The 25,657-nt window shown below is 37.6% G+C and overlaps 1 protein-coding gene across 2 annotated transcripts in view; it reads right to left on the bottom strand.

Moving 5' to 3' along the window:
• Positions 1 to 634: 634 nt before the first annotated feature.
• Positions 635 to 25,657, bottom strand: part of GLUD1 (glutamate dehydrogenase 1) — a 29,673-nt gene continuing 4,650 nt past the window's right edge. For both annotated transcript variants that reach the window (XM_086900866.1, XM_086900864.1), the window contains 12 exons: positions 18,073 to 18,153; positions 17,178 to 17,233; positions 16,225 to 16,288; positions 14,524 to 14,618; positions 10,181 to 10,360; positions 8,548 to 8,685; positions 7,378 to 7,515; positions 7,159 to 7,239; positions 6,234 to 6,357; positions 5,374 to 5,465; positions 2,599 to 2,661; positions 635 to 1,999 (listed from right to left, as the gene is read on the bottom strand). In XM_086900866.1, the coding sequence (XP_086756992.1) occupies positions 1,880 to 1,999; positions 2,599 to 2,661; positions 5,374 to 5,465; positions 6,234 to 6,357; positions 7,159 to 7,239; positions 7,378 to 7,515; positions 8,548 to 8,685; positions 10,181 to 10,360; positions 14,524 to 14,618; positions 16,225 to 16,288; positions 17,178 to 17,233; positions 18,073 to 18,153 (1,232 nt within the window). In that variant the 3' untranslated portion in view covers positions 635 to 1,879. The remainder of the gene's footprint in view (positions 2,000 to 2,598; positions 2,662 to 5,373; positions 5,466 to 6,233; positions 6,358 to 7,158; positions 7,240 to 7,377; positions 7,516 to 8,547; positions 8,686 to 10,180; positions 10,361 to 14,523; positions 14,619 to 16,224; positions 16,289 to 17,177; positions 17,234 to 18,072; positions 18,154 to 25,657) is intronic.

Raw genomic sequence — 25,657 nt, 5'->3', positions numbered from 1 at the left:
TAATACAACTGTTTCTTTGTGAGCTTTCAGCTCCCACATTTTGGGTACAATTTTTCAGAGCTGAATTGTTAAAGTCATAATTTTGTTTTACTTTATAATGGTTTATGTAAAACTGGCACTGAAGGATATGATCCAGGATATAGATCTTGTGTTTAGAGATTCACACCTTGATCACAATAATTCTCAAGCTCAAAGGGTTCATATTTTTTTAAAATAGTATCAGTGTGTATATATACACATATATACATACATACATATATATGCTGCACTTATTTAATCTGTAGTAGTTTTACAACCCTAGATGCTAGCATATGTGATGGAGCAAGCAACTAATTAAAACACCTCACACAGGTTTATTGCTCCATGCTAAGTACTAAATAGCTCTTCACACAAATTTAAGAGGACAAGCTAAAAAGACCTGAAATGATTTACTAAATATATGCAACTTCAAAATCTTGCTGACAGGCAAGTTCAAGAGACAAAGATCCATATTAGTGAGCCCCTTAAGATAATTCAGTGACAGTATCTTAGTAGTGGTCAGGTAACGAATAGACCATGTGTGCTTTGAAGAGCTGCAGATGGTAGCTACAGAAACCTATTGCATGAAAAAGAAAACAGTAATACACCAGCATAGTAGGTTTGGAAAGGTCAACTTTTTTTTAATAACTGCTCTCTCTCCAGGTTATGTCATGCAGTTACAAAGTAGTTAGGAAAAAGCATGAGTTTCTGGGAGGGACTAATTGTCTTTTTAAAAAAAACATTCATATTCATTACATAAATAACATCTGGCACTTCAAGGGGACTCCAAGGGACAAAAGCCTTACACTTCAAAAACTGTGCTTGATCCAATATTTTGTTGAGGTCCATTTTGTTGTACTTTATGTTCAAAACTTTCAAGACCTCAAGATGCCAAAAAAAAAAAAAAAAAAGGCTGTGTGTGTTAAGACAGTGAATTAAGTTTATAGCAGCATTCTAGCTCCTCTGTGGTTTGGCCAATGATTTCTGGGTTCAGTTTCACTCTAGTTGTTCACTGAGGCAGTATTTAATTTTCAGAAAGCCTCTGAAAGGAAAAGACTGAAAAAGAATTCCAAAAAACCTAAGTATGATTGCTTACCAAATTCAGAATATCCCTTTCTTAAAAAAAAAAGGAAACAACCTATAGTCAGAATAGTTATGTAGACACTTGATTAAAAACATAACTAGAGTTGCTCAATAGTTTCAGCTTATAAAAATATTAGTCTGTCAGCGCTACAAACGTCATGATGATAGTCAAACTAGCTTGAACCAGCGACGAAAGGCAGTCCTGTAACAGTAGCACAGTTAAAGAAAAAATATTGCCTTAAGAGAATCAGGCCTGAAGCTTTACTACAAATAAAAACTAGACTCCTATCAAAGTTAATCCCTGCTGGAGGCCCATTCTTCCTTTGACAATGCCACAGCATTGATCATACAAGGCCTTACTGAAAGTGCTGAAGCCAAAATTATGTCATTAAACAAAAGTGCATGAAGTAATAATGAGCTAAGTGCTCATATAGTACAGTATCTGATCTGAAGTCTGAGAAGTGGCTCAGGTGGCAAGACCACTCTTTCATACATAAAATGTACCATTTTGTTTTGTAGGCGAAACACCCAGAATGGCCCCCACAAGTGCAGATGAACTGTTATCTTCAGATACATACTTGTATACAATTTCCTAATCCATGGATTTTTATTGTAAAAAAGACTAGTTTGGAACTGAAACTAATTGAGAATAGAATCCACTATAATATCAGAAGAAAAGAAATTTTGTGGTTACATGTAAACTTGTGATAAGCTTTCTCAAGAAGAGGGTACATTAACAGCGAGGGGTGGGATACAACAAGGAGCGGTCATGGCCTGTTTATGTAAAGGTCAAACCAGCCTCATTGTACACTTTGAAGACTTTCTCAATTGCATTGACATAGGCAGCTGTTCTCAGGTCCAGACCCAGGTTGTATGTCATGGCAGTACGCATGATTTGCTGAAACAGAAAAAGTCACATGTAGTTTCTGCAAGTTTCTCCATAATAGCTCAACAATTTTGCTCATTGGATCCAAGTAAGGAGTAAGAGGATCTGCTAGATTGTTATCAGAGCTCTGATCCTTTATGGATCAATTCTGAAATTTCTCAATTCCCCTTACAACTGAGAACTGAAAGGGAAGAACATATTTCCCAGGTTACTATATTACCACTCTTCATGGTAAGGAGAGGTGAGATGTTTCAAGTAGCCTTTGTCCCACTAATTAAACATACAGCATAGAGGAATTAATCTAAAACTGTTAATGGTGAAGTAAAGCACGCTTATGTACATGTCCCAGATTAGCCAGGTACAAGAAGACAACTAAAAAGTTTCTACTTACTACAGCTTCTACCAGAATAATCTCTAATGTTTATTATACCCAGTTAAAGTTGGTCATGATGGCACAGAGCAGAAATTCTTCATACTCTGACTTCCATTAATCATGTACTATTTATCTACTCTTTAATTGCAAAGAAATTCTGTACAACCTATTAAAAAAACTGTCCCAAAGTCATGTGAGTTTTCTTTCAAGTAAGTATATATGGTTATGCAGTATTTACCCGGGCAGAACGTTCCATCGTGTAAGCCAACCCAGAGTGCACAATATCTTTCTCAGATGCACCCTGTAACAACAGAGAGTAAAATGAAGGTTTAATCCAAGACACAAAAAGGTCCTAGTTGTGTGCTGGGGCCAATGACATGTTGGATTCCCATAATTACTGAAGCTTGCTCACTCACGCTCTTGTAATGATGGGTGAAGAACCTAAATAGCCTTTACTGTGTTTCTTGAAGAGCTAGCTATGGACAATTCAATTCTAAAACATCAGATGTAAGCACTGAAGACTTTTATGAGCCTAGCTTTTAGAAGCATGCTGCTACCATTATCTACTGATGTAGTAATTACTGTTTTCAGCCTTCAGACCACACAGTAAATATTCAACAAAAAAGTTTCCAAGAGTCAACAACCTATTGCAATTGTTTTTTGAAAACAGGTTTTAGGAAGGGCATAGATCCCAAATTCATGTACTCCACATTATATTAGCCCTCAGCAACTCCACATCTTTATTCCCATTAAAATTTTAAATACATAGAACAATAAGCAGTTGAAGAATTAGGATGACTCATTACAGGTTCAATGTTCCACCGTCCTGATTGCTGTAATTTACTAATAATTTGACATCTTGACAAAACACTTGTTTTCCCTCAAATACTAATTGGGTCTGGAAGTAGAAAGTTCAAGACCGTTTCTATGGCTTGTGCTTAAGAACTCCAGCATTTGCTTTAAGCCAGAGAACCCATCACACGTGCTACTCACGTAGCCTAACACGTGTAATATGCACAATTCTGGATCAGGCTAAAGTCTACTGCTATCATCTGGCTGTGGTCCAAGTTTATATGCACTTCCCCTGATTTATTCCTGAGGAAGCATGGTTTAATGTTTTCCACAACTTGCTGGACTTTTTTCCCCTCCTCATTTGTCCCTCCTCCTCCTGAATTTGAGTTTATAAACCAAACTAACCAATGCTTTTAGTTTCCATGTATCCCTTGGCAGAGTATTGCACACCTGAACTGTCTGCTCTTCTAGGAACCATCTCCTTATTCTTCATTCTGCACTTCACTGTGCTGGTTTTGTTGGAACACATCTCAGTCTCTTCCAGTATTCCCTGCAGTGAACAATCTATCCATACCCACCTCTTTTCATATCCCTCATTCTACAGATCACTGTCTCCACCTCAGGCCTCCTTCAGGCTAGTAGTACCTAGGTTGGTTCATTGTTCCATGCTGGAGAGGCTCCTGTACTTTTATCTATCCTTGTGATCTTGCTCTGAACTTTTTCTACACTTCCAGTGTTTGAAGATGCAGAGACTTAACCTGCATACAGCATTCAGAAGGCAGCACACTCTGAATTCATATGGTAGCATCATTAGCCAGTCTTACCCTTTTGTTGGAGTCTGAAACACAGAGTGTTTGCCCTTGTTTCTGGTACCTAGCTCTGAGATCCAGAAGAACACTGGATTTCATATAACATGAAATTTATGAGCATGTTTTCCTAGTGATACATAAAAAACCTGTTAAAGTTAAATAGAAAAGCTAAAAGTGTGAGTGTATAGATTAGAGAGTTTTTTTAAGTCACTGGGTGAAAAAGTTTAGAGTTTAAAATAGTTTAGAATGCAGAAGACAAGATGGAGGATTTAGAATGTTGTTTCTTTTCCTTCTTCTATCTTCTTCATGTTCTTCTTCTAGAAGTTTTTGGGTAATAGTAGGTGATTGGATAAAAAATGCCACAATGCAGTACACAGGTGATGGGTCATTGGGTCATTAGGAAAAATAATATATGTGTCTACTGTTAATTGGATAAGAATGAGTATAAAGATAAAAAAACTGTAGTTCAGGGCCATTTTGTGCCTTAAAAGCCAAAGTGAGCCACAAGGCCATTTTGTACCATCAGAAAGAAATGAGCCAAGTTGCAGTGAACTGAACTTGTGCAGAAAGTCTGGAGAGACCTGCCAAGTTTTGTGATAACATCCTAATAAACACAAGAAACAAGATCCTAACAGGCTTTGGAGTTTTTGTCCTGACCCAGAGAACTGTAGTAAGTGGGATTCCCTGTGAAGTAGTATCCCCAAGAAGCTCAGCTCAGGAGACTGAGAAACCCAGGAGTGAAAAAAAAGTGCAGAAGAAGCACAGCAGCAGAATCAAGAGAAAAAAAAAAAATCAGAAAAAATTTCTAATGCTGGATTTGCTTATTGATTACTATAGATTTCTATGCTTGTATTTTGTCATCACTTTCAAATTTCCTTTTAAATGCAAATGGATGAGCTCACAACCCACCAGTTCATGTGGCAATTTCCCCACCATGTATTGCTACACAATAGATAGCAATGAATTTTGCCTGACATTTCTTTGTCTGTTGATTCACTCTTAAAGGGACAAACTAAAGTTTTTCACCCAGCTGTTATTCTGGAGTTACAGAAACATCAAACTGTCTGTGGTGTGATATCTTGGTTCAAAGTTTTTTGGGAAACCAGGCAAACTATATCAACAAGAACTTCAAAATACAAAATGCATCTATATTAAAACTTGCTTTTTTATGATACTGGAGGTATTTTGTATGGGCTGAAGTAAAAAAAAAATCAAAAATAGCTTATTTCCAATATTCTGGAGCAGTTCAGATCATTTGCTTACTTTCTTTGTCTGGCCATCAGGCTAATTATGTACTAATGATTTGCTTGGGGAAGTGCTCCATGATAGCTACAATGGTAAGATTTAGATTTCAGTTATAATATCAGAGTACAGCTCCCCTAACAGTAAAAAACCCAGCAGCAACGACTTACCGATATCCTGTCTTGAAATTCTGCTGTAGGCACAACTGGAATAGTTCCCCCATGTTTCCCAAATTTTCTTTCCAAGCTTTCCTGGACAGACACTAAAAAAAAATTGAAATTCTGAAATTCCTAAACAGCAACAAAAAGCATTTGAGATAACACAATCTCCAAGTTAAGAAAAAGATGAGAATTGCCATAACTCTCCACTACCTTAGAAACACCTTACAATGTAAGATTTATGAGAAAGGTTTATATTAAAAACTATGCAGGTGTATGTTTTGTCAAGTCCAGTGTCTCAAGATTCTCAGGTTTTCTACAGAGTATTGTTTAAAATGGAGCAACATCCTCCAGTTTTTCTTCACTGAGCTTCCTCTCTTCACGTAATTGTTATTGTTTCCCAGAAAGTAGGCAGCACAGAATGACCATAAGTGGAGCTATGAGCCATAAGCAGGTTTTTCCAGTGCCTGTCTCTATTATATTATTGGCCTTTATAGAAATCCTTTATTGCTGTATGTGCAGAACAATGGCACCCACTTGAACTTTGAATGCTTCCTAAATACAAAGTGTACAGCTGAAAGACATTTATTAAGAAGTAATAAATATTTCACTTAAGTGCCTTGACTTTACTATTTTACAAAACTGAGGGAAGAATTAAAAGATTACCAAAAAAAGTATGCATTTAACTTAAGTCATTAGAGTTGTAGATCAGTTAACCTATAAAACCTTTTCTATTCTTTAGTAAGCAGCAATTACAGACTTCTGGGGAAATTGTGGTGAATGTAAGAGTTCTATTTTTTTATCCCACATTTGGTGTTTGCTGGTCCAGTCCATTAATTAAACAGTGCTTGGAAGCAGAAGTGAGCACTTACTGAGCAAGTGGTAGTTTGAATCTCTTTCGTATTTGAAAGTCAAACGGCCATAACTGACGTGGTTCAAGTTTTTCAGCCATTCAAAGTAGGATACTGTTACACCACCAGCATTCAGGTAAAGGTCCTGCACAGGAAGAATAAATATTTTGAACTGTGACCATGTGACAAAGACAGTGCTATCATACTCTGCAAAAGCAAGCAGTATTATGTATGAGGCACCATTTTAAACTGCAGTACAGAAGACAATCCACTTCTTACTCTTACAGGACAACACCCTCTTCTTCAGTTCAGGGATTACTTCTACTGATTTACATCTACTGATTTACTTTTATTGTGACTTTAAAACACATCAAGTTCAGGTGCACTTGACAGACTTCTATTTTAGCACAAATGTTTAAGAAAATTAGAGCATTCTTAGGTCATCTCAGTGAGCAAAAGCTGAAGATCAGCTACTCTATCTAGCAAGATCACTTGATCAGGACACCCTTTCTCTGTGTAAAAATTGTCATTATAGCTGGATAGGTCTTATTCTTTCAAATTATCACCAGACATATTCTATACACTCTGCAGTACACAGTTCTGTCAGAGCTTCACCCAGACTCACCATGTCTACAAAGTGGCCAAAATATTTACTCTTCCTTCTTCCTGTGTTTAATGCACATTTTGATTGAGCAAATGTCAGCTAATAATCACGGTCATTTTGGTCATTTACAGTTGTAATGAGGTCTTTAATAAATATTATCATTCTTCAGGAACATTGACACCCACTTCCTAGACATCAATTTTTAAAAACCACTCTTGAGAGAATGAATGGCCATTAATAAAAGCCTTCAATAACTAGCACCTTGCTACTCTTCACAAAAATATTCCTTTTGAACATTTTTCAACGTTCCAATGAAACTCAAAGGTCATGATAGAACCTTACAGGGATAACCATGATATTCCTCTCCAAGAAGATTTTGTCAGCTTCGGGAGTTGTAGGCCCATTGGCACCTTCAGCAATAATCTGAAAGAAATCACAGCACAGAGTAACTCAGAGGTATAGATTTGGGTTAGTTTATAGTTTATATATGCTGATTATAGAATATTAGTATTTAAATAGACCATCCCTAGTTTTCATTTCCATTTGAACTCTTTGACTTACTTTTGCTTTAACCTTGTGTGCGTTGGCCTTGGTCAACTGCTTCTCGCTGGCAGCAGGGATGAGAATGTCACAGTCTGTTTCCAGAATGCTGCCCTCAAGTGGCTTTGCTTTAGGGAAGCCCATGATTGTCCCGTGTTGCTGTGTGAAGAAAACAAACCACAGTGGTTTTAGTGTGTTGTGCACTCATACGAATTTCTTCCCTTCTGACTTTCAGAGAGAGGAAAGGGAGAAGCAACAGTACTAGAGGGACAGCACATAACATAATTCCTATCCTTACTTAGACATAAAAAGCAAGCAACAAAGCTTCAGGAACACAGTTCCCAAGACTGAAGCATAACTGCTGTATGCATAAAGACAGTGAAAAAAAAAGGTCCCTCTCAGTTCTTAAAATAGATTTCAAACAGAAATGACTCACTAGTCTGCTACACCCAGGATAAGTTGCATCACATAAGATAAGTGGTTTTTAAAATTCAGTACAACAATGATAGCCTTTGTTTAGTGATAGAATCTTCATTCTTTTGAGAAAGAGGGTGATAAAGAAATTCAAATATTCCCTATATAAAAGAAGACACATCAAATAAGCCCCTAAGAAAGCTTAAGCAGAAGATTGTATTGTAGTGCCTGTGAACTGTCCCATCAAGTCTGCTTCACTTGGAAACTGAAATAAAAAGACCACATCCAGTTTTCATTATGAACTACACATTCAAGTCACACTGCCAGACAGGCTTTCGTTCTTTCAAAAACATCCAATACGTGAGAAACAGCAAAAGTACACTTTGTACATTTTAAAAGACCATGTGCTTGTGATTCTCAGTAAGGAATCCTTCAGGAAACCTCCTTGCCCTGGTTCCTTGAGACATCCTTCCTAGTTTAGGCAGGAAAAAGGCAATATAATAATAATTCCAATTCTGAAAACAAAGTAATTAGCCTGCACACATACAGACTTTTTTTTGAGAGTCAGGTCAAAGGGTAAAAAAGGTACCACCTGCATTTGCATTCTTGTTGAGGGTAAGAAGGAAAGTCAGAAGAATCAACACTTCTAAGCCACTTTGTAAGGACTATTTGCAACATGCTTTAAATATCACAAAACCAGTCAACAGTCATCAGTCATTCTGTGTACTTGCAAAGCTGGCAAAAATGAAACTTTCTTTGCTTAGCTAAGTTTCATACCAATTTGAAATCTTCTAGTTCCTTTGGGTCAATCCCATCAGGATTCCAGATGGAACCATTAAACTCTCCAACAGCGACGCATTTTGCACCAAAACGATGCAAATATCTCATAGAATGCAAGCCCACGTTACCAAATCCCTGAAGGTGGAAAGAGAAAGGGAAAAGTAGTTAACCCTCCAGCTAAAATGATGGCTACTACTAAGACTTATATAGTTTTAAATAGTTCTTTATCTATCTATTTTTATTTATCTATTGACACACCTTGGCATTAGATGATGTGTTTAGATGGAAGAAATCTACACACATTAGATTCTTGTCTGAATACCATTGCAGAAATTATGCACTGTAGCCAGCAAGGTACAGTTGTGGTAAGTGTTTTATACTGGAAATATAGAAAGGAAGAGGTAATGCTACTAAGAAATTCTCAAAACCATGATGTTTATCAACTTGGGAACACTCTGTGTATGTACTTTATGATAGCAGATTTTTGTATGACTACTGACTTAATTCCACGCCATTAAGTTCCTTTACTTCCAGAATGCTGATGTTCTGGAAGGAAAAGAACACATGTAGCAGACCAAAAAGTCATATGATTGATGTTGAAAGCTTGTCATATGATTCTGGGCTGAAAAAAAGCTGAATAATCGATTCCTGTATAACATAGCTTCAAATTATACTTTTTGCTTACATGTTAGAAGCAAACCTTGATAGAAGAGTCTGTCATGCCTTAGGTCTCTTTGAAATGCTCTAGGCTCATTTGCCTACGAAAATTTTCTGCTTTTCTTATGGCCATGTTTTCAGCCTAAGTTTTGCTTAAGTGCCTGTTGGTTAGTCCTCTGCCAGGCATGAAAATGCTGAAGTGCAGGGAGACAAATGTGCTGCTGGGCCTGTGCAGGGTAAAGATGTTTGTTCCAGCCCACAGGTCAACTAGAGGACAACCTGGAGGTTACAATTACTCTGCTATTTCTAACAAGCACTTTTTGAAAACAACAAAACAAATCAGTTCCTCAAACCCTCCAAGTAACATACTGTTTAAAGTTGAACAAGTTTCTTTTCTTTGAAATTTTAGGAATTATAATGCATACTACTGACTATCAAACCCTTTCAAAATTCAACTATATAAATCCCAGAGTCTTCGGAACACCAAAAACATACATTCAACCATACAAACTTAGGATAAGGTCTTAGTTTCTATTTTTCCAACTGCTTATTCCATAATGGAACAAGAACATAACCCTCAATTCCTCCTCTCCTTAAATATTTTACTGTAAAACATTGCAACAAATTTTGTGTTGGTAAAGCCAGTGTCACAGCTCACTGAAAAGTGTGCTATGCCTTAGTTTAAAGAACTCCCAAAACAGTGTATCATTTTTGTGTTTGCAGCTTATAAGACCATAAAGACTACAGAGATTTGGCTTTGTGCCTGTGCAAAGAAATTTGCAATGCAATTGAAATTTCAGTTTATAAAAACCAGTCCAAAATAAAGGACACTTATGCTGAATTTGAGAATAAAGGTTAACTTGGAAGTTTTAAAGCTCTCTGTTTTTAAGGGCTACTACAACTTGTTTTAAAAACAGCTCTACTGAAAGTCCGTGTACTACTTCTTTTCCTACAGTCCAAGGAAAAAAGTTACCTGAACAGCAAATGTTTTATCTCCAAATCCTGGAGTCATTCCTAATAAGCTCATATATGAGGCTTCATTGATGAAATTTTCAATTCCATGGAAGACACCACGACCAGTTGCAGATATACGTCCATGGATCCCACCCTGGCTGATGGGTTTACCAGTTACACATGCATGTGCATTAATATCCTGTAAAACAGCAAAGGACTTGTGAGACATGGAATTAATCAAAGAACAGCTGGAACAACAAGTTTTGTGCACTTTAGACATAAGGGAAAACATAAATTGTAAGAATCGGACATGATATAGCTTAAACGCACTTAGTTTGTAAAGATGATTTCCTTCCTCACTGTGTGTGAACACCTCAGAATATTCTTTCAGGAAAGACGTGTAATGCAGTAGTGCATGTGGTTTGTGATTTTTTTGCTGCCTCTAAGTGTGTATGTTAACTTCAGTCTGTGTATCACGGTGACATCCACAAGCAAACAAATCAAAAAGCTTTCAGGAATGCATCTCAAAGTCGGCTCCTATTTACAGCCATACTCTCTTTACATCATTACTTTTGAAGTCTTAATTGTTTTAAGGGCTCAGACATATCCTTGAACTAGCTTTTAATTATCTTTAAACAGCGTTTAGTGTTCCTTTATAAAAAAGTCAGTTATTTTGCAATTATAAAACAAGGTAATGTAGTCAAAATACAGGGTGCTCTCAGAGGAAGTCTGCAGCTTTAAAGTCATATGGGAAAAGCTGGGTATTTACTACTTTTATTCAGAAAAGCAGCATTTACAATCAAGCCTCTATTCTTAATTTGGTGGCAATAAAATTAAGTTTTCCATATGCCAGTCAGCCAAGAGAAAATAGCACTGTTTAAAACCATAGCTGATTTTTCCAATTGGAATTAATGACTTGAAAGAAATTCTTCCAAACCAGACACTGGACCTCCCTCCTCTGTCACCAGTGGTTCCCATGCTCCCACACCCTGGGAGCACAGTCACACGGTGGCTTGGCTTCCAACACAAGTGAAAAAGTAGGGATGAAAGAGAATCCACTGAAACGAGTGTGCCAGCAGCCGGATGGGTTTCCATTCCACCAGCCACACATTCACTGGGAGGCTCCCTCCGCTCCATCCCTTGTGCCAAAGGCATTTGCATGCCTGTGGTGTAGGATGCTTGGTGAGAGGAAGGAAAGGAGCAGACAAAAGTAAGTGGAGGCAGAAGGGCTGGAGGAGACTAGAGCCATAATGAAGACTAAAACTATTTTCTGTTTGAAAATGATAGCGAGTTAACATATAACCCTCTTTAAGAACAACAGAAGTGATGCTGGGCTTGCTACAGAATTCCTAATTCAGCCTCCCAAAATACAGCTTGCTGCTCTCCATAAGCTGTATGCTCCCTCTTGTGGCATGTCAACTGTAACAAAGATTGGCAGGGGTGCTTCTGTGGAACAGCTTGGCTTGATGTTTTGATGGACTTTCAGGTTTTTATTCTCTTATATGATTTTAAACTATGCTTTGGGCTTCATGCATTCACAAAAGAGGAAATATATTTTTATAAACACATGAAGAAATACAGCTTCCCACCATATATAGGAATGTACTTATCAAAGTCCTTTCCTGTGTACCAAAAGTCAGTTGATTGTGTCAGGAAGTTCAGAAGAGCGGAAAGGATTAATTTAATAAAAAACTTCAGCCATATATAATTCAGTGATCCAGCAACTTCAGATGGATTTTCTGGAACAGTTAACACAGTAGTTTATTAACAACTTGCATGGTTTGTCAAGAAAACAGAGCATGAAGTGAGGGCAGATCCAGGTCTTCCTAAAGTCACATATAAAAGCCACAGCTGATGTCAAAGTCCTAAAATCTTTGGTTTCAAGTCAATAAACAAAAACTTTTAACACACCTTGGGTGAAAACCAAAGAGCATGGCTTTTTCTGAGAACCTTGAAAAACAGCTTATAGCTAGCATCAAAGACTTCTATATCAGCACTGGTATCTCATGAACTTAGTTGGTGATGTTCAGGCATCAACTTTTGCTCCTTTCTTAACCCCTTTCTCCTCTGCAATGATGTTCTCCTTGTCTCTCCAGCCTTCCTGGGTCTGTATGGGAGGTTTTGAGCAAACTTCCCTTATGTGTTTTTATCTGTTTGATTTATCCTTCCCACTTGAAACTCCCTGAACACAGCTGTGTGCAGTGTGCAAGCACAGAGCCATTAGGTCTATATCTCAGATCCCTCTCACCAGAGTTATCTTTCCACTCCACTGAATGTAGTCCCTTGCACAGCTTCCATCTGTGTTTGGAATTACGGCTTGTTTCTCTTTTGTTTGTTGCTCATTTTCTGCTCTTAGCCCCCTTCCCTTCTTCTCCCATGGTCACTTATCTTTTTAGTACTCCTTAATCACCTTCCTTTTTGCTCTTGATTTCCCAACCAGCTGGTTATCTGAAACATCTTCCTCTAGAAACTGGTTTTGATGGATTGTTCCCCTTTTTATAGCCTTGTCAGAATTCTCACTTTCCTTCTCCATTACCTAGTCATTCTCAACAACAGCTCTGGAGTTCCACTGCGGCTACCACTCTCTCTTGAGCATACTAACAAGCAACATGACAAAAATTAAGTAAACTAACATTCTGCCCCACCCCCCCTTATTTGCATTTTTAAATTAACTTTGCAGAAAAGTGTTCCTGAATCCTCTCATTTTTTTTTTTTTTTATTTTTCAATAGGATACTGCCATACAGAAGGAGTCTAAAATGAAGCTGTGGTAGTATAATTTCAATTTTAATCCTCAGTAGTTATATTCTTTTCTGTTGTCATTGAATCATAAGAATGTGTAGGACTACACAATAGGGTGCAATTATCAAGTGGAAAGAATAAGAAATTAATCCATTTGAAGACTTCTCTATCAGGGTTTTGTTTAAATTTTAAAAATGAAGCTTTTGTATTAAACTGTATGATAACTCTTCAAAACAGCAAATCTTAAAGCAGGTCACTTGCTGTGATCCTATTTGTCAGTCTTAATAATACAGTGCTGTTGTATCACAGTAAAATACACATTTTAGAGCAGTAAGTGAAATGTTAAAACTCAATGCTTTGAGGCAGTAGTTTTGGTCTAAGTAGGACTTTGAAGTTCTGACTGAGGGAACTAGTTGCCACCCTGCATGTTGAAGTCCTTCTGAAGTCGTATTTTTGGCTTTTTATCAGATATCATACTTTAATTAAAATATGTGAACAGCAAAAAGCAAGTAATGTTTTACAGTGGTATCCCTAATGGAGAGCTCTGTGTAAAAGTGATTTAACTCAACTAATCCACATGCCACAGCTGATTCCTCAAGCATTCCTTTTTTCCTTCCATAAGGTACCTCAGAATGTATTTCAGACTTAAAATAATAACTTGTGCCACCCCACCTCCTACTGTCCAAGGCTTCAGACAAGTCTTATGCCAGGAGACTGCCTGAGGACAGCCAGGCCTGTCCTGAGCAGATGTGCCAGGGTGAGGAATGTGGTGGGTGGCACCAGTGGCCGAGGCACACACCCTGCTGTAGGACTGCACAAAGTACAAGGAAAGAGTCTTTCCATTTCAAAAGGAGCTGGGATAGGCAAATCTGCAATAGATTAGCACATTAACACACTCATACACAGCTACTAACAAATGAGTTGTCCAAAATGTATTTTCCTTTGAACTGACCTGTTTAAAGAATACAACGGAAGTGTTTGGTTAACAGGCACAAATAACCCCACTGACACAAGGACAAAGGCCAAACCAAGGGCTAGCATCAAAAAGTAATTTTTTAAAACTTTTTTTTTTTTTTTTTTTTTATTGCCTCCCTGGCTGTAAATTATGTCAGTGTCCTGTTGCTTTACACTCTGAAGAATTTGCTGAAGTCCACAATAAAACTTGTTACTTCTAGGAGACTGCAGAGAATCTTAAAACTTTTGCAAGTTATACCAAGTGTGAACTTAATTTGCATGGTCTCTTGAATGAACAAAACCATAAGCATGTATTTAATAAAAGCTGTAAATTCAGTTATCAGTTAACAGCTTTAAATTAGTAATTACAGTACCAATGAAGAACAGAGGAAAATTATAGAAACAGAAACCCATTTTAGACTATATGCCTTTAAAAACAGTGTATTTTCTTTTTGTTGAACAGTTGCAATAAGTATTGTATCAGAGAAGCTTCTTTTAAGGCTAGTGTAAGAATATTATCCTTACAGCTATTTTTCCTTTGCTGTACCCTAAAATCCTCACACCACTGAGGTTGTCACAGTTTGCAAGAATATTTCTAGATCCAAGAAGTAAACAAATTGATATAATTAGGCAACTTTTCTGCTTGAAAGTCTCTGCTTAAGACTTACATAGTGTCCTATGGTACTGGCATAGGTGTCAGCAATCCAGGACATCTCCCTCTCCCCTGTGCTCATATCAGGAGCAGGCACATCCACACCAGGTCCTGTTGGCAACAGTGAAAACAGCTCTTAAGGATCAAACACAAATAGTTATTTTCAATCATTATTCCCTTGGGAACTGTGCAGAGAAGAACCGTTTTCCTGTTTAATCCTTGGTTTATTATGCACGCAACATATTCTTCTGGATTCAATGCAGTTTTAGATGCTGTGTCACACCTTTCTAAAATACTATCAAAACCCCCAACCTTTACATAAGCCATTTGATAAAAGGTGAAGGCCACATCATCAATAAAAAATCACGCATCAAATGTGGTTTGGGTTTTTTTGCAGGGAGAGTGCTGTCTACTGTGACATTGATTGGATTCTTCAGCGTAAGAATTTCCTTTCTGTTCCTGGGTAAGTTTATATATTGAAGGTAGGCTGTTCCTAGTCACTGCATGTAGAACATGCACTTGATTTTACTACTTACTTCAAGAAAGGTTTAATTTCTCTTTCTTGATGAAATAAACCCTTAAAAGAAATCTCTCACATCTGTTGAAATAAAAAAAAAAATCTGTTTTTTGTAGATAGCTAAAAATAGTGTTTCCCCAGACTATTTAAGATTATAGAAACTTGTTAATCAGGATATTATATGCAACTCTGCCCCAACAATTTTTTCTAAGTATTTTTAAAAGGTTTGTGAAAGTTGTGTAGCACCAACCAGAGAGCCAAAATGTAAGACAATTTTATCAAGGCATTTTAATTGTCACTGAACTAATGATCACTATAGCTTGCATTGTGTATAGTAAAACCATAGTCACATGTAACATCAGTAAGTGTGTTTATAAAGGAGCTTAATTTAGATGATAATACTCTGGAAGAGCAGATGACAAACATTCTGGCTGAAGAGCAAGAAAATGCAGATAAAAGGATAGATATTCCTAAGGCAGTTAGATATCAGGAATACATGACAGACCTTTAAGTAGTTACATGCCTTGTTATTCATTTGAGTAAGAACCTTCTCTGGGTAAAGCTGCTCCCTAACTAAAGGTTGAGCAGGTAATATTCAGCTTTCTGCAGAGGAGATGTCCAGGCAGCAAAGCTACCGGAACAGCTCGGGGCTGAGTGTGAATGAAGCCCCTACTGACATTACAGAAGCAGAACAGAGGTTCTGTTACAACAAGCTCCTATGCTTCTTGCCTACGCTTCCCTTGCAGCCCCTGGTTGCCATGGGTGAAGCCATCAGCTTTTGCTGGGGTGGATCTTCTATTTCCTTCCTCTCTTTCCTCAGATACCTGCCAAAAGCCTCAACTGAGACGCCAGGAAACAGTAACAGTGAAGAGTTTGCTATTAGAGATTAAAACTGCAACAAACATGGTCACCATTTTATGCTCTAACTCTGAGAGAAATGTGATTCATTTTGGATACTGTGACCTCAGCTTCTGTGGCTTCTCATAGCAGAACAGCCACCAGAAAATGTTAAGACATGGTTCCCTTTAAAATGCAGTAGGATGCAATGACTCAATTCTTTGTGGTTCTTGCTGAAAGTTCTGTACCCAAATTGTTTACAGTTCTCAAAAATACTGTTATTTAAGGATATTACCTAATGGACACTGCCAGTGCACAACAAACCAGATTCCTAAATTTGAATAGTAAAGCTGCTCAGCATACCAATAAAGCCCTTTTTTGCCAGCTCCATGGTAAACCTTCTTGTGATCTTTTCCAATTCATTGTCCTACAGAGAAAATGCAATAAATATCAGAAGAAATCATTAGTGCTTACAAGTATTTGCTCAAACTTAGCCCAAGCAGAAGCAAACGCCCTCTTCTTTTAAAAGGATGATTCATAATTTATATAATTTATATGCCACTCCCTAGCAGACCATTGGTATTCAGGCAGCACAAGAAACATTGGGCTTTCTTTCTGTACATTCTGATCCGTGACAAGTCAGGAGCACGGCACAGGAAGAGCCACCTGTGCCCACAGCAGAGATTTCCAGCAAGCAAATCTGATATCCCGTGTGAACGATTTACAACCAGCAGCAGCAAGAGCTGGCCCTGGCCAGTTGTGTAATCAACACAAGCAAACGACTTGACACAAATCCTTACAGGAGCTTTGAGCTTGGAATATCTGTTATGTATTCTAGTATTCCTTTCTGTACAAGTTGTTTTAATTAGGGCAAGAAGGCAAGCCTGCTGTAAACCTTTTATAAGCCAAGTTAGTTATTATTCACACTGGAACACTGCATAGAATGGTTTAATGGAGCATAAAACTATTAGTCAAAATAAACAAAAACATTTAACTTTTTTTGAAGAGTAACTTAATTTAAGCTTTTATTAACAATTTCAACTTAAAAAAAAAATCCAGGTTCCAAATTATTTGTAGTCTCCTAATTTTCAGAAAAAAAAAAAATAAATTAAGTAATTAAAGTATTCCACCTCTGCAACACAGACCTTTTAAAAATTCTTTTCCTACCTATTTGCATGCACAGGCTATATTCAGCCTTTACAGAGGCAGAAGTGGCAGGAGGTTTTAAGTGGTCAATAATGCCCTTAGAAGAGCTTTTTTAACTGGCTGGCTTCAGTACTGCAGATAACCAAATTTTTATCTATGATTAGGCTTACTGTGTAGTTCTTGGGATTGATCTTGACACCAGCCTTTGCCCCACCAAATGGCACATCTACAAGAATGCAAAGGAAAATCATTTTACTTTTTCAACAATAAAGGCAGAACACATGAGAAAGATGTGTTAATTATATCTTTGATTTTAGCAGTGATTTTGGTTTTGTTGCGTTCATGGCTTCTGAAGTGTAAGTTATAATCTGATCTAGGTACTCTTATAAAAATGGGAGATCTTTCAAGGCACTTTGAAAATGGTCTTTAAAAGTCGAAAATTCATTATTCAGATCTTCTATGCTTAAATATCTCTTGTCCTTGACACTTGTAGAAATAATAAGTTTTACCTTTTATATTTTATTGGTTTAGTTCAAAAATTTTACTTTGGAAGTCCTAAGCACATCTATATACATTAGGAAAGTACTTTCTTTTCTTACATATGGAGATTCTCTCCAAACTCCTCTACTATTTAGTAGCTGTGTACAAATTATACTTCTTTATAACCCATAAAGGAATTTTATCCTTCTCTCTCCACAACTCCCCCTGTCTAAATCCTTTACAGCCTCCATCTGTTCCCCCTAAAATTAGTCCCCTACTAATCCAAGTTGGTCATGCTTGAATTTGAGTTCAAGATGCAGTACTTTCTATAGGAAAGGGTAGTTAGCAGAATTTGGACTTTTCAAATGAAAATGCAACTTTATTAGAAGTTTATTTTCAGTAATAGCAGAAGGAATATGTATTATTATTTTGGTCACTAGATTTTTCCCACCTTGCTACAGATTTAAGTTAGAGATTAGTGTCTGAAATACATTTTAATACTTTACATGTTTGGTTTTTTATGTAATTATATCAGTACTGATTGAAACTGAAGATTGAAATCTTGCTTGAAAAATGAACACTTACCAACCACAGCACATTTGTATGTCATGAGAGACGCTAAGGCTTTCACTTCATCCACACTAACGTCCATACTATAACGAATACCTGCAAAAGACACGGGAGAAAAAATAGGAATTCATTAAACAGCTTCATAAGTATTTATAAATTGGGAAGGGTAATTCTACATCAACAATCTTTAACGTGCAAGTAGGTCATTTATCAATTTATTTACTCTAAGAGGTAAAGAACAAGACCCTGTTCCCTACTTAAATATCTTTTATGTAGCAGAAATTCACTACTTTAGTCATTTTCTATGAAGCAGCTTAATGGCAGCACCCAGCCTTAGGGAAAAAAGTGAATATTCCTTGTGCTGAAGATGCATCAAGCTGACAGGTAGCTAAGAGCAGAGTTTTCAAGAGGCTGATAAAGCTCTTCAGCATTCCACAATATCTTTAGCTTTGAACTTCATTCACTGTATATACAAGATTAACTTTTTTCCTGAACATAACTTATCAGTACAGGTTATAATCAAGGTCTTTTTGATAGAGTAATACAAGCTCCTGTTAAGTTCTAAGCCTTGGCTTCAAGGCCCTGGCTGCTAGGCACAACCATGAACCAAAACGCAACAAACCACTCTGCTAGTTTGAATTTTTTAAAAACATTTTGAGGGAATAATCCTACACCAGTGAGCTTGTGAGACCAGGCCACCCATCCCACATCCACATGGAAGCCAGCCCACACCTGCATTCCCTGCTCCAAGTCACTCAGCAGGGCTGCAAGTGTATGCTGACACATGGTACAAGTGCAAATTCAATTTGTTGTGTGCTGGCAGCAGCTCAGATGCAAAACAGATGAGCCCAGCACCCAAGGCAGTTCAAAGCTGAGTAAAAAAATGGTTATACAAAGGTAAGGAGACTTTTTACCTGCCTCTTACCAGTCTTCTGAAAAATTGAAAAATGGATCAATAAATTGAGTGCAATCAAAGTTAAGATTCATGTATCTGAAGAGAGCTATTGGGTAGGAAATATTTAACCAAACTGACAGGGCAGTTATAGAGACCTAGAGAAGCTTAAACATGACGCTCAAGATCAACATGTGCCCAAAGTCACATGGCTACAGCCAAAAGGGCCCTATAGCTGTATGTTTGTTTCCATCCAAGCTTCTCCTACTTAACTAAGCAGACAACAGAGCCATGAATAATTTATTATTCCCATCTCTACTCCCCAAATCTTTGGCTGCAGGCTCAGCCAAGTTGCACGGTGGTTTGTAGCAGGCACAGAGTGTCCCTTAGATGCCAGAACATGGCACCACAAATTTCCTATTATGTAAAGAGAAGACCATATTCAGGTTCTAAGGAGTGAAAAAAGGCCAGCATACATTACCCAAACTAAAGCACTGTGCTGCTATGAAAGCCATTCCTGAATGCTCTGGAAACAATCCCAGTTTCAAAGGAACTAAGTGCTGCTCAAATAAAGCTGAGGGCCAAGTGCTGCTTTCTTATGTGAGTTCAATCAGTAAAAGAAAGTACCATGCCTCTGCAGAACAGAATTTAAATTTATTGTGTATATGGGGGAAGGGTGGTCTCCAAAAGCAAACTAAGTAGTTTCTGACTTAGATAGCTGCAAGGAGTTAATGTCTGAGCTTTCAATAACCTTCTCATCAGAAATAATATTAAAAATTTAAGTAGAATCTATCAGAGCCCAAAAGACCAGTCAAAGTTAGAACATAAATTTGTTGGGTTTTTTCAATGTCTTAGATTGATCCTTCAGAGGAGCAGTTATCCTTCTGTCAAGTTCTGACCAAGAATGAACACTACCTATGGCACTGTCTGTCCTGCCTGAGGAAATCATTCCCTCTTGGTTGAGCAGGTACTCTGGGGACAGGTCTCATCTGAGTATTGCTCAAGCCAGCCAAGTTTGGAGTCACAGCCTATGTTGGCCAGAAGTGAACTCTGCCCCTCCACCCCCAGCTGAACTAGATCACCATGTATTTATTCAACCCATATACTTATTTAAACGTCCAAGCTGTGTATACAAAAGCAGTTTTGCTATAAATGTACTCCTGCAGGCATGCAAAATGTTATTTATTGATATATGAGAAGCAGCAAGGAGACTAAGTAGTTTGGGATAATTATCTTGTACAGTTTAAAGAGAGAAGCAAAATACAAAAAGAGAGGGAAGCCTCTTCTGCAAATCATACTGAAGATAGGATCTGAAGAGGTAAACAAGCAGCACTTTAACTAGAATGTAGTTAAGTAGCAGGACAGTAGCTAGTGCATGTACTCACTCCAGTGCATGTCAAAAAGTTAGATCTCTGGTTCCTTGTATTACAGTCAAGGACTACCACAAACTTTGATGTAATAAATGTTAAGTTTTCATATCAAGGTAAATAGGGAAAAAGCCCCAAAACTAACAAAGTACTGACAGGCTTTCAACTGAGCTGCCTATCTGTCAGCCATGTACACATACCAGAAAACAGAAAAATTTTGGACATGAAGCCAAAACTGTTATCTTCTGCGCAACTTTGTACTTCTGAATAAGGTTTAACTCCTTTTCCAGGCTTTTAAACAGTTGCAATGAAAATAGTTTGACTGCTGGCTTTATCTTTGTAAGTGGAAGATCAGTCAATTCTGAGACTTGTGCTGACTTTACTGGTCAGTCCTCTCTAATTAATGTGGTAAAATCTTTCATTAGGTGAAGTTCAGGGTGTGAACCCAGGTTCTCAGACAGGTGTGATGAATTTTTCCCTTCCCTGGCATACATAACATATAAGGAGTACATATAACATATAGGAGTACATAACATATAAGATGTGTTAATATTTCATTCCTTTTTACAATTCAGCCATACTGTTTTCCAGGAATTGTAATTACTCTACAGGAAGGCCATCTCTTGATAGGGAAGTTATTTGTGCTAAGCTGTTAAGACTGATGAGAAGCAGGCATCTGAAAATGCTGTAGATTCCATCTGCAAGCAGATGCACAAAGATAAAAGACTTACTTAATTTTTATTCTATTTGGACATCATTGAAATTTAGTTTGACAGCTTCCTAAATTGGCAGGAGTATTGCCACGCATTTGTGTGACTCTTTTGGCAGTGTTACTATGCATTCAATAGCCTGAGCCTAAAAATGGACCATATGCAGAGATAAAATACTGGGTTTGTTTTTTTGGCTTTTTTTTAAGGTTCTCACTACATAAAAGCAAACAAAGTCACTGTTACGTAGCATGATTACAATTTTTTTAAACCCTGGCAAGTCCCACGCAGTAAGCCTCTGGAAACTTGTGCCTTTTACAGCAAACTACTACCAAAAAATAGTCTGAAGGAAGCCTCAAGTTACAGTATGACTCATGGCCATGGAAAATACTTTTCATTGGAAAACATATGAATTCTTGTTCTAGATGAGAATTCTCCTTACTTACCACGCCCTAAGAAGTTAAACAGTATGCTAAGAGTGACTTTGTTTCTCTAAGCACAAAGGCTTCTAAATGAGGAAATGTTTTCACTTAAATTTTTAGCATTGGTCAGTAAAAAGAGAAGGCTTTATCACTACACTACAGTGTCTATGCTTTTAAAACTTTCTTTATTATCTGTATTATGAAAATATTATACTTCAGTCAGTTACCTCTTCACATCAAAGTAGTCCTTTTATCAGCACAGCTACTTTGGGTTCTATAGCAACAGCAGTCAGTTATCATTTTAATCATGTTATCATTTTGTAGCAAGGGGTGTACTAACATTACACATAACAAAGACCTTGATTTCCAAGAAAACTGGTTATACATCCTACTAGATTTTACACTGTACAGATTTCAGTATGTTCTGTAATGTTAAGTGTGTTTATTACACTTCCTTAGAAAATGTGGTGTACAGAGCCACCACAACAGGATGACTACTGCCTTTCTAGTACGCCTACAAATCTATTTGGGGAAGTTCGTGTCACTATTTTCTAAGCTTCTTGTGCAGTGATCCTAAATGGTAGTACCTCCATGTGCCCCCACTACTAACGAGCATGAGGTATACAAAGTCTCTTAAAAACCCCTAAACAGTTGTCATAGCAACAGCTCAAAGCAAAACACTTGGTAAACTACTCCTCCCATACTAAATATCTTGTAAATCTTAGTAAGTCTTTCAAGTTCCCCAGAACCTGGAACACATTTGCATCTCCGTCTAAATTATTAATACCTAACCAAGGGTTTTGTCCTAGGTTGACTTTGGTGTTTTCTTCTGGTTGTCATGTTCTTGTGAACTTAGGAACTAATTTGGGTCCTTTACAGATGACAATTCCTGTTAATATGGTTCATTTGTTCTGCTCACCTCTGTTTGCGAAGTGCTTGCTCATCAAAAGAAGCCTTCCAGAGCAGCAGCTATCTGACACTACCCGTACAGCGCTCAGCACCACAGATGTCATGATCTCCTTTGGAAGTTTCTAGGACTGACTACAGGCACGTTAATCTCCCAAGGAGCAACACTGGGTTCTGCAGCAGCTCTGTGGGTTAGCAGCTTGCCTGACCCTGTCCAAAGGCTTAAGTCCACAGTCTGAAGGAGTTTCAGTATAGAATCTCATCTATGTATTCTGCAAAATCCATGAATCAGCCCCAGCTCCTTAATATTTTAACTCTGGATTATGTATAATATTTTCATGTTTGGTAAGTACATAAGTGCAATTGGGATTGTACTACCATCAAACTAAATATTCACTGACACCTAACTCCGTAGGGACATATCATCCAAGCAATAAACTCTTTCAGAACACACACATTTTTCTAGAAAAGCAATCAGAAAAACATTCCAACCTTCCCAAGAAGGAAACTGCTGAGCCTTATTTAACCATTTGGAAAGTGTCGTAAACAGCACAGCAACCAATTTGTAGTTATTGAAGACAAAGAAATTCCAGATAAACCTAACAAAGCAAGATGAGTAATTCAGTACGGGAAAACAAGAACACTGTACACCAATCAGCAGCAAGAACCACTAATTCCTAAATTCAATTCACTAACTGCCAAGAGAGGAGATAAAAATATTTATCTCTTCCTACACAGCACTAGCCAGCTACAAAGGTGGGGCAGGACAGACATTCTTCTATAGAGACACCCCACTGTTCTGCTTTAAGCACCAGTATGTATAAATTGACCATGGGTACTCAGACAGACAGAATACTTCAGTATACCACTTACTGTATGCTTTTAAGAAGCTGCACTTGAAATATGTTCAAAAATATGTTTATTTCAATCCATACTGAGAAAAGGCAAGAATTTTCTCTATTCAAAAATTACCTATGATGCATTGATAAGTATTAGTATTTTATACTAATACATTAGTATTTTAAATGTGAATATGGCAAATTTAGTACACTACCAGGCAAGCAAATAAGATGCGAATTTATGCACTTAGAATCTGGCTATGAAGTCTCTCACCTACAGAACTACCTCAGCCCTGCCTAAAGGATTTGGTCACTCATTAAAAGTGCACTCAACACTTCAGTAACAAGGACAGAAACCAGGAGATACAGTAAACTGCTTCCACACAGATATTATTATTATCACGTGTGGAGGGGGCGTTGTGCAGAGGGGGGAAATAACACACAAGTTGGCCCTGGCTGGTCCAAATGCCATAGGAGCCACAAAACAAGAAGCCACCACAGTGCTGACATGAGGCAGGCAAATTCCGTGCTCCTCCTAAGAGTCTAATTCCTAACAAGATGGAGCTGCTGCAATTTATGCAACAAAGAAGTGCTTGCTAGGATCACCCAGAGAACAGGAGGGAGACTATCACACAGGAGATTCCTCTCCCCAACACGTGTTTATGCAGAAAGCCCAATGCTGAGAGAGGTATGATCTCTCTATAAATAGACAAAGAGCCAACAGTAGCAAGGGAAAACAACTATTTAAGATCAAGGACAAAGCTGGCCACCACAGCAATGGTATGAACTGATTATATGAAAAAGCTGAGACTAAAAAGATTGACAGTGAAAAGAGCAAGGCATAGCCTTTTACAAGAATATCAAAGGTAAAAACAAATCTGATATGGTTCACATTACAACTAGCATATTAAAAGAGTAAAAGACAAGGCACACATTTCTTTCTTTATTTTTTTAATTTGCAATTTAAATGTATATCCCCTGTTGCACTAATTGTGAAGTTAGATAAACTACAAAACCAGAATAGAAACCTATGAAAATTCATCAAAGGTTGGACTCAATCTTAGAGGTCTTTTCGATTCTTAATGATTCCACATAAGTAAGGCACTCGTGTAAGTTTTAGCGATAACACTGGAAGCGTTATCACAACTAGGCTAATTACCTTTTTTCCCCCACCAAAAAACTCTCACACTCCTTTGGAATTAGATCAGTTTCCAAGGTTTATTTCAGGTTACAGATGGTCCATGTCATAGTTCCATCTGTTGCATGGTCCATAGGGTACATTTCCATGTCTTACTCAAAAGACCCCAGGCCAAAGGCACAAGCTCTTAACTTTCACCCATGCATGACTTAAAAAAAAGCAAAGCCATTAATTCAACCCCAAGATAAACAGCTCTGCTGATTCCAAGATACCTTACAGCACTACTCCTTACCCTCTTAGAAAAGGAATAAATAATGTTGAGACAGCCCATGAGGTTGTACTGGTCCAAGTCCTGCATGTGCAAGTTTTCTTTTGCAAGTAAGGTTTCCATCATCAGGTATGTACACTGTTTTCAACACAATGTCTGCAGCAGAGGGTATTTTGTGACTGGGCACTGAGATCAGTGCCAGCCTTGGACCTCTGCAATTGGAAAACTGCGGCAAGGGTGGCATGAATAAAAGTCACCTTATGCTGTAAGAAACTCATTAATATGAACTCATGAGCCAAGAGAGAAGGATAAATCCTGATAGGCAGAATAAAAGCAGCCAAGACCAGACAACAGGGAAGTTTTGTAGCACAGAATAGCTCCTTCCACTAACCAGCCAAGGCAGCACCACACAGGAAATCAAATTCATTCACCTCCAAGTCAACTGAACAAATAAAGTAAGATTCATTTGTCTTCACATAAAAGAGTGAACTCTGAAGTAATGTTTGACAAAGCTTTGCAAAATTCCTCTGTAAATGAAAGTTATACTAAACCTAGTCCAGATCTAAGGATGGTTTTAAAGCCTTTCTGAAATGAGGAAGCAGCTGAGACTTGGTTACAGCGATTTGGGTGAGCACAAACAAAAGTTAGGCTGTTTCCAGCTCTGATTCATTTGCTTTCACTTATAACAGACTTGTTGGACAGTTGATTAACATGGAAAGGCTTGAAAAGGTTTTAAAACCACCTAACAGCATTATTTCCATAGTAAATGCTGCCTAACAAGCATGGAATCACTTCCATTCTACTAAGCACGTAAAAATTCATTAAGTTTATTTTGTTTTCTAAAACTGACCAATTAATGATAAACAGCCATCAGCAACCACATAAAAAGCAGTTTAACCAGTTCTACACCTTTCATAGAACCTGATGAAATTATTTAGAATTTATTATTTTAAGTAGGAGCTGCCAGAGTACTTTCCAACAAAGTCATCTGTATTCAGACATCTCATTTCCTGTACCCTATTTGGTTTGTTTTACTTCTTTAGGCAGCTGTCAGTGCAGTG

Source organism: Cyanistes caeruleus, chromosome 8 (genome assembly GCF_971803275.1).
Source record: "Cyanistes caeruleus chromosome 8, bCyaCae1.hap1.1, whole genome shotgun sequence".
Taxonomy (NCBI): Eukaryota; Metazoa; Chordata; class Aves; order Passeriformes; family Paridae; genus Cyanistes; species Cyanistes caeruleus.
Note: the sequence above shows the minus strand (reverse complement) of the source record. Positions and strands in the feature narration are given on the sequence as shown.